At 36.7% G+C, this 9,504-nt stretch overlaps 1 protein-coding gene across 1 annotated transcript; it reads right to left on the bottom strand.

Annotated features, from left to right (window-relative positions):
- Positions 1-287: 287 nt before the first annotated feature.
- On the bottom strand, positions 288-7,701 carry LOC104082766 (protein FAM92A1-like; the record flags this gene model as incomplete). The annotated part of the gene is made up of 3 exons (XM_009586005.1): positions 288-389; positions 5,703-5,771; positions 7,456-7,701. Coding segments are annotated over 3 exons (417 nt in total), but the record flags the coding sequence as incomplete, so codon positions are not given.
- Between the last annotated feature and the right edge of the window lie 1,803 nt (positions 7,702-9,504).

Here is a 9,504-nt window from a genome sequence, read left to right as displayed (position 1 = left end):
TTACACTTACTTTCAAAAACCTCCAAATTCCTAGAGGCAATCTATGCCTACCTCCCTTGCATAAACATATCAAATACTTTGTAGTTCCTCTTCTATCAAAAAGGGAGTGAGTAACAAAGCAGCTATTATAAGTATAAGTCATGATGAAGTTTAAGAAAAGATTCAACATCAACATAGGAAAAAGTCCCTCTAAAGAGCATTCTTCCCTTATTACTTTCTAAACACAACAGTTTAATTTCCGAGAAATTTTAAGAATATTTCTTATAGCCACTAGAAATACAGGATACAATAATGTGTCGATCTGATGGATTCCGCTGACGTGTTTTTTCCAGTTGAGATAATTGCTTGGCTTCTCGGTTCTTTGCTGTTAAAGTTGCTTTAAGATCATCCTGGAAACAAAATGTTTTAGACATGTTTGAACTAGATCTAGGATAATACAAAATGCACTTTTCTTCATACATGCATTGCCGGGAAAATATGAACAAAACTTCTGCTTTAAACAAAACCAGATTTCACTGATCTTACCCTGTTAAATGATCCCCTGAAAGAGAAGTCAATGGGGACCAAGAGAGTTTAGCACCTTGCACAAAGAGAGTGTAGCACACACTACAATTTAAAATGTGGGAAAAAAAAGAAAAAGATATTTACAGCTTTTCATGAGAAGTACAGTAGATGGTCAAAAGCTGAGATCCCCAAAGCAGTAAGAAGTCAGGCCCATTCTGGGCTTAGCAATGGAATAAAGGTGGCATTTAGAAATAAAAAGTGGCATCAAATAAATCAGTAAGAAAAACCATAACAGGCAGCAGTCAGTACCTATCAGAAGTTACAAAGAACACAAAACTGCTACACAGAGCTTAAGGTGCCATACAAAATCCATGGCTGAAAGGGTTAAACTGCATATTTATATATGCAGTTAGTAAGGTGTTTAAATATATTTGGAACAAAATATATCCTAGTAATGATGTAGCTGGAGAAGATGAAACTTATTGATCTAGAAAAGGCAGAAACTGTTGATAAATACTTTTGCTCCTCACTTCCAAAGGAGAAGTAGGATGTACTTCTAGGAAGATCTGTGACAATTTAAGAACGTTTACATACCACTCTTGAATTCTGGTTCATGCTATAAAACTGTGTTCAGCAAATAGTTCGGCATACATGGAATCTAAAATTGTCAGTCAGATATTTATCACTCCATTGACCCTAGTATGGGAAATGACATTAATTTTGATGGCTCTAATTTAAAGGAGCAGTACCTTAGAATAAGCAGAAACACAGCCCGAAGGAATCAGTCTAACAAAATCTGAGATTGGAGTTGGGCATGCATTTCAAACCATCATTTTCTCTAAAAAGACCAGTCTTTTTATCTACCACTCCAGAAGAGAGTGGATTAAAGCTATCAAAAACTATAATCTCAGAAAGTTGTCTCTGCTCCTTCCCTGGATTTCAGAATTTCAGGTTGTAGGTCTCCTTCACCCAGAAAGACATGCAACCAAGAATGTGTCTCTTACAAAAAGTTCTGTGATCCTGTGACCAGATCACTAGTCAATGACAAGCACAAACATGCCAAGTTTCAGAGTGCTGTTTCTTCAATAACGAGTCTGTACATGAGGTCAGGATCAAAACATGCAGTTTCTTCCTTGTTTCTATCCTTACTGTCTGTTTGTTCTTAGTGATGTCATTTTGCTTCATCTTTAGGGACACAGAGCTGGTTTCTGATAATAAAAACAACTGCATCTTTAGCCCATCAAAACTGATTTTACTGCTGTTCTTTCAAAAGGGAATTTACACCACCTTTAAGGCCACCTAAAAGACTGCTGGAAAGGGCTTTCTCCTTTATGAAAAGCAATAACAGAAAAATTTTTTTTTTTGTTTCACATTTTAAATTTTGAATTAAAGGTAACGAAGGAGAAGAGAAAAACGCATTTATTTTTGCCATGGAACAAAGCAGTTTTGTATCTAATGGTCACAGGTGCATGTTTAGTGTTATTTAATAACTGGGCCCTGTTAACAGCACTGACTTTCTAGGCCCATTTAAAACAGTCAATCAGCTTTAACGCTGTGGCTGAAAGGGTTCTGACTTTTACGCAAAGTGTACTTGAGAATGCTAAGAAAACCACTAGAGTTACCATTATAAAATTCGGTATTTTCTTTCTAGCACACAATGACTTTGGAAATACCTACAGGGACTGCACTGTTCCCTTCTCTACCTCTGTTCTCCGTAGCAACAATCACCATCAAACATACTTCTCTGCTAGCCAAAGCCTGACGAAGACTTGTTGCTACTGTGGCTATAGTGGTGGAGCTATATACAAGTTTTGGATGTACAAAGACAGGGCACAGTTACATAGACATTTTGTCTAGGATGTTGAAAAACTGAAAACGGTGCAGAAAAAAAACATTAAAAAATATTCAAAAGCTAGGGAAAATGCCATTATGGTGAAAGAATTAAGGTCTACATTATTAGCTAACTGAAAAGAATGAAAAATGGGTTTTACTAGTATCCAAATACCTTCATCCAGAAAAAAATAGAACATCACAGAGCTCTTTAATCTCAGTGGAACATATAACAAGAACCAAAGATTAGGTGAAGTCTTTCATTTAAAACTAACTACCACAAACAGTCCTACATTCCCCTCCAGTGTCTTCAGACCAAGATTTGATACGTTTTTGGAAAATCTGCTTTAATTACACCCAAGGAGAAATGGAATGGAATGTAATAGCCAGTGAGATAAAGGACAGGTACAGAGAATATAAAATTATTCATAGTCCCTCTGGCTTTAAACTATGAATTCAAGTCACACATAAGAACTCTGGTCAGCCATCTAATTTCAAACCATACAGAAGTACAGCTATAGTCCACCCATCACACAATAAGCTGGCAGATCCTCATCACTGTACTGTTACCTGCTTTAGTCAATGAAGTTATTAAAGCAAACCAACCCTTTCTTCTGCAGGGGGATCACCTTGGTTTTACGATGTCCTGTTTTATATGAAGAAAAGGAACCAGGAACAGAGTTGCCAAAAAGCAGCAAAGTGAAGATTGATATATAGAACAATGAAACAGGAAGAAACCCTAAAATCCTACATTTAAGCTGTATTACAGGACAAGAATAGTATACTAGCTTCCACTGAAGCTGCCAAATCCTGCCCCAGAGACCTACTCAGCATAGTAAACCAGGACATGTGAATGAAACAATTTTATTGCATTAGCAGTTAAAGGACAACACTGTTCTGGTTGACCTGGGCCTCTTTAAAGCATTTAGTATCACAGGACATGGATTTCTTACCCCGCAGAAATAGCAACAGTTCTTTTTAGATACAGCACAAAAATAGTTTGTGTACACCCTAGAACAGATATAATAAGTAGCAGGAAGAACATCCCCTTTATAAAAAGTGCTATAATGACATATTCTGCCTGGTTTTACTTAATCAGCTAATGTAGTTACAGGTAAAGCAGTCCTACAACTAGCACCCTGTGCTAGCTTTACGTGAGTGACAAAAATTCCTTTTTCACTAAAAAATGTCCCAGTGTTTAGAGATGATAACTGAAGACAAGACAGTTGAAGTTTTAACCAAGGTTTATGGTAATGGACTGGGGGGGGAGGGGGGGAGGGAATAATGATTTAACAGCCTACATCTTTAGTGAAGGTATGTTGATAAAATAGTTAATCCCATCTACAGTTTAAGAATGCTCTTGTACTCCTCACTGTAGCTAAGATAAACATTATGTAATGCTTTCTGGCATTCTGAAAGGCAAAGACAACAGGAAATGCCATTCACTGTGGCAAGGGATGACCTGGCTTCAATTGCTTCTGTCCTCAGCATTTACTGGCTATCAGTGGCAATGCACCTCATGACAGTATCTTCAATGCTTCAGAAGCCCCAAGCACTGCTGTAGCGCTCTGCGTCTCCTCAGCAATGCTATTGCTATAAACACATTGTCCTAGTTTCAGCTGGGATAGAGTTAATTTTCTTCCTAGTAGCTGGTATAGTGCTGTGTTTTGGATTTAGTATGAGAATAATGTTGATAACACACTGATGTTTCAGTTGTTGCTAAGTAGTGTTTACACTCAGTCAAGGACTCTTCAGCTTCCCATGCTCTGCCAGGTGCACAAGAAGCTGAGAGGGAGCATAGCCAGGACAGCTGACCCAAACTGGCCAAAGGGACATTCCATATCATATGATGTCATGCTCAGTGTATAAACTGGGGGGAGTTGGCCGGGGGACAGCGATCGCTGCTCCAGGACTGGCTGGGTGTCGGTCAGCAGGCGGTGAGCGATTGCATCACTTGTTTTTTTTTCCCTGGGTTTTGTTCCTCCCTCTCTCTCTCTCTCATTGTTTTACTTTTCATTACAATTTGTTGCTGTTGTTGCTATTATTATTATTATTGTTATCATCATTATTATTATTATCTTATTTCAGGTATTAAACTGTTCTTATCTCAACCCACAAATCTTCTTACTTGTGCTCTTCTAATACTCTCCCCTCCCTCCAACTGGGGTGAGTGGGCGGCTGTGTGGTGCTTAGTTGCCGACTGAGGTTAAACCACGACACACATATAACTTGTCTTTCACCCTCAACATTTATATCCTATAAATACTCAGTCAATTCTAGGTCTCATAAACTGGTTTTCAGAGTGACTATTAAGATACCAAATTCTAGGATACAGGCTCTATAGTCTACCACGCAAGTGCAGGATGCATTCCTTCATAATTGTTTCTCTAACAACCAAATGAGATAGCTGTGCAGTAAGTTCCAAACACTGTACTTGTTTCTTCAGCATATTGAAAAGATACAAGAACAAAACCACATGAAAAATTCTAGTTTGAGATGCAATGCCACAATGTACTCAAATTAACCATGATGAACACACTGTAAGATTTTTGTATGTAAAATACCATCAAATAATGATCATTTTACCTTTTGATTTATATAGATTATGATACAGATATATGCATCACTTACAGATTTAAGTTCACAGGATGAAGGTATCCTCTCTGTAATATACAAGTATTAGAAAGAACTACTTTCATCCTATAAACTAGTACCTGCTTATTAAAATTTACTTGCTCAAGCTTATCCCTCCTGGAGGAAAGAAATTTACAGATATTTTGTGGGAATATTTCAAACTCCTACACACACTGTTTCCAGAATATAGTGAATAAAGCGACCTCAGTTTTTTGTGTATTTTCAGGTCATCCTGATGACTTTGCAGGACAGAGAGGGATTCAGGCCACTACCTATTTATCAGTTTCAAAAAGTGTCTTCTACATTACGAACTGCAATGTAGAATGCAATTCTAAGTTAGAAAAGCTGCTAAAGGTAGCATATATATGACTAAGAGCCAAAAGCATTACATGTAATTCACCTTTCAGAACTCTGAGGAATAATAATAAGAATGACATTATTTATAAAGAAAAACGTCCTGAATTTGCACTATCCAGGAAGTTTCACACTATCCACAATGCCTTTTTTTAGCATTTGCCTGTGCTCCAGGAGTCTGAATATCGTTGTATTCACATCAAAGCTTTTTCCGCCAACATATATATAGCTTCAATTCAGATGTATTACTATATAATTTAGTTAGACTGATTACTGCAATATGAAAAATCAGAACTACTCCCCCCTGTAAAGTAGAAGTTTTCAACTGAGTGGCCAGAACACCAAAATGTACCTTGTGAGAAAACAGACGTTTAACCTACCCTTTTAAGTTTCACTATGGTCCCGTAACTTTTTAGAGGTTCAACAACCTTGGCTTCAAGCCTGTCAACCTACAAAAGAAATCACAAGGTCACTGAAATCATCCACATCTATGATGTGCAAAAACAGGAAACAATTCATTTACTAGTGACTCATCTTATTAGGAATTTAGTCCATATATGCTGAAAGTATAGTGGGATGGAGGTTTTTAAAAATATTGCAAAAAACAGATCCAATTAAATTAACCAGTAAATCATGTGTATTTTGAGGACCTCAACCTGATTTCTAGTGGAATTCCTTTTTCTTCATTGGCAATACATCAGGATAAATAAAACATGGAGATTCTAACAACTGAGTACTAAATACATCGAACACTGCATCTTGGAGATATGTAGCTTTCTATCTCAAGTTAAAGAACAATGTATTTGCTCTACACTTGTTGATAAGATTATGGACTAAGCCATCTTTGCTATCAAACATACTGTACGAAATACAACACTTCTGGTCTTAAAAATAATGGAAACAGCATTGTAGGTGCTGAAAATATTAAAAATACCAACAACAGGTTGTGTAAAATGCATAAATGCTCTCACAGATGACTACATCTGAATTTTTATTTCAGTACTCCTAGTTAGAAAAACAGCTACATATGGTCAGAGAGGCAATAGGATAAGACCTGTCTGCTTGTCAAAACTGACAATACTGCCCGAGTGGCCCCAGCATAAGTTGCCAATGACTTTGGACCAGTGAGTCATCTGGCCCGTCGCTGTTATGTCCAAGTTAGGACAAGGTGCATACCTCTACTAGGAAGGGACAGACATTACACTCCCCTCTAAACTGGCAGTCACCAGTCAGCCAAAATCTATGCCAACTGAAAAGCATTTCTACTTCATTAATATAGAAAGATGACTTGCAATGCTTCCTTTAAAAAAAAAAAATCCTATCCGAAAACATCAAGAATGTCAAGTACTTTAGTCTCTTTTTTAAATTATAATGGTTCTTAGCTTTTCAAAGCTATAAGTGGGAATATGTCTATCTATATACATAGAATAGATATGTATTCCAAAAAGTTTGAGTACATGTGAATGTATTTATTTTTTCTTAAATCTCAGCATTTGGAATTCTGGATCATAAGTTACAGTTTGACTGGTCCCGCACATAGATGTGTAAGTGGCATAAACTCCTTTCTTTATACTCTCACTTATCTAGCAGAAATGTGACTATATTGTCACACATAGTCCAAATCAAATTTGTACTTTTAGTGTGAACTACAGACTTATGAAATCTACAGCCCTCAGAGGGACTGTCAGTGTCCAGTGAAGTATTCCAGTTAGTATTCTCCTCCATACTGCTTCTGATAACAGCCTCAGCAAAAGAAAAATGACTGATTTTACTTCAGCTGCTGCTAGACAACTCAAGTCACAAAACTAAAAGAACACTTTATTAACCATAAATCATAATCCAAAGTCTAAGACCAATGAAAGACTTGCTCTGTCTCAAATTCTGTGAGTGCTCATACAGATAGCTTCACTGACTTCAATAGGACTAATCACAGACAGTTTTCACTAAAGTTATTAGCAGAGTAAATGATGAATGCTTTGGCAGCCTATCCTGCTCTGCCAGTAATATATTTAAAAGTTTTTTCTCCTATGTTTCTCTCGTGATTGCAGAGTATATATTCTCCCTTTTAATCACAGATAAGTTACTGAAAAGTTCAGATGGCAAACACAACATATACAGCTTTTAATTTTGTACCTCTGCCTGGCGATAATCCTGAAGTCTGGAAAATTCATCTGCAAAGTTTTTCAGTCCAACTTTTAAGTTTGGTGTCTCTGTGGCTGCATATGCATATATTTCATTTACTAGAAGATCTGCTTTGTCTCGTAGTCTGGCAGTTTTACGTACATATCCAGCAAATATTTGGCACAATTCACCAAAATGTTTTTCCACATTTGAAACAGCATCTTGTATTTGTCTAGTCTGATTGTCCCTGGACACCAAAGAAAAATAAGTGAAAAATAAAAAGGGGACAAATGTTTACGACACATACAGAAAAAACTATATAATTATACTATTACTAATTTATACATGATTTGGACATCTCATTTCAGTGCAAAACAGAAATCTATTCTTAAAAAGATAATGTTGTAACAGTCTGATGTAATATGTGCTTATTTATGAATAACAAACAAACAAACAAACAAAAGCAGGATTTATACTTAAAAATAGAGATCTTATAGAGGAAAACCCAGATCACAAAAATCAGCTTGGAAGTTTTCCTCCTGTGGTTAAGCAAAAGCTCACTATTACTGTTTGTATCAATTACTAACATAGTGGTAATGCCTGCAGGTCTAAAACAAGACTGGGTCATACAGCTTCCTGCAAAAGTCTGCAATCTAAACAGACAAGTCAATGGTTGGAGAAATTAGGCAGTAGAGGGCAAATCTGTAAATACATTAAACGTTCTTTAAGTCGTGAACAGGTGCCAAACTGCTCCTGGTCAGCACTACAGAGGATAAATATCCCTGAAAATTAGAGAAGAAAAGTGAATGGACACAAGTACAGAGGTGAAAACTCTAAAAACACAGAAAGGACATTCATCACACCAACAAATTATTTTCTTTTAAATTATGTTAATTTAATTCATTTTTTATTTGAACCAAATGCCTGTATGTTTCATTATTAATGAGCTAGATAAGTCATTATGAATTTTTAATTCATATATTTAACTTGATATTTTGCTTTCCTATTCCTACATCATTTGATGGTCTTCCTTTAGTTATGCTTCAGTGATACTATTAAACCAAATCAGTGTCAGTGAATTCATGCCATTTGTTGTTCTTCTGACTGAATCAACTACAGGACAATTCAGCTAACAGTAACTGCCACATACTGGGTCCTAAGAAGTCTCCATGGTCTACATGAGGTGATTCACATGAACTGCTGGAATTCTCAGCAAGAGAATTCACTCGTACCACTGTCTTGGTGAGGGACAGAAACGAAAAATTCCTTCATATCCTTAAGCTATCCCAACTCCAAATGTTGACCAGTATCTAAATATTAATTTAGCATCACAACACATGAAAATCAGAAAAAATGGAAGAAATTTAATACTTTAAGACTAAACAACAATGCAGTCAATTCAAATGAAGAACACCTTTCTTCAGGAACTCTTCAGGAAAAATATTTCAGGCCAAAGTTCTGCTACAGGCAAAAACCCAGTTGTGTTGCTTCATGGCAAGCAGTCTAGAAAACAACTGTTCAAAAGAGATTTTGTTCAAAGAAAAAAAAATTCCACGTAAGTTGTTCAGTACTCCAGGACATCTTGAGCATAGAACCATTTGAACAGGAAAGGTTCCACCCAGTGAGTGGGAAAGTAAAAGTCTCACTAATAAAGTTGTTTTTCAAAATTAGTACTATCTGATAAAATCTTCAGTAAAAGGTACATCTTTCCTATTTTATTGGAAGGTCTTCATGTCAGAAAGTGTTCCTCTGCCAGGGGCAAGCCTTAAGCACATTTCCTCACCCACTTTACAATTTTGATCTCACAGTACTCCCATGCAATATTTAATTTTGGGACATGAAACACTACATTTCCTTAGATGGGGACGTGAAAAGTTTTTTTTTTTTCCCCTCCTAATTATTTGTGACCGCTTAGAGGCGGCCACAAAATTATCAGCGAGAGGCCCGATTAAATCGGCAAGTCTTTACTTCACCTCTGCATAGCACACTAAGCCTAGAAAAGTTTTGCGGCCTTTACCTGAGGAAAACAGAGGCGGATCCCCCGCCCCTAGGGAGGTTAGC

The sequence above is a fragment of the Fulmarus glacialis genome, unplaced genomic scaffold (assembly GCF_000690835.1).
Source record: "Fulmarus glacialis isolate BGI_N327 unplaced genomic scaffold, ASM69083v1 scaffold16849, whole genome shotgun sequence".
Lineage (NCBI taxonomy): Eukaryota > Metazoa > Chordata > Aves > Procellariiformes > Procellariidae > Fulmarus > Fulmarus glacialis.
The sequence above is the reverse complement of the archived record's forward strand: the minus strand, read 5'-3'. Positions and strand labels throughout refer to the sequence as shown.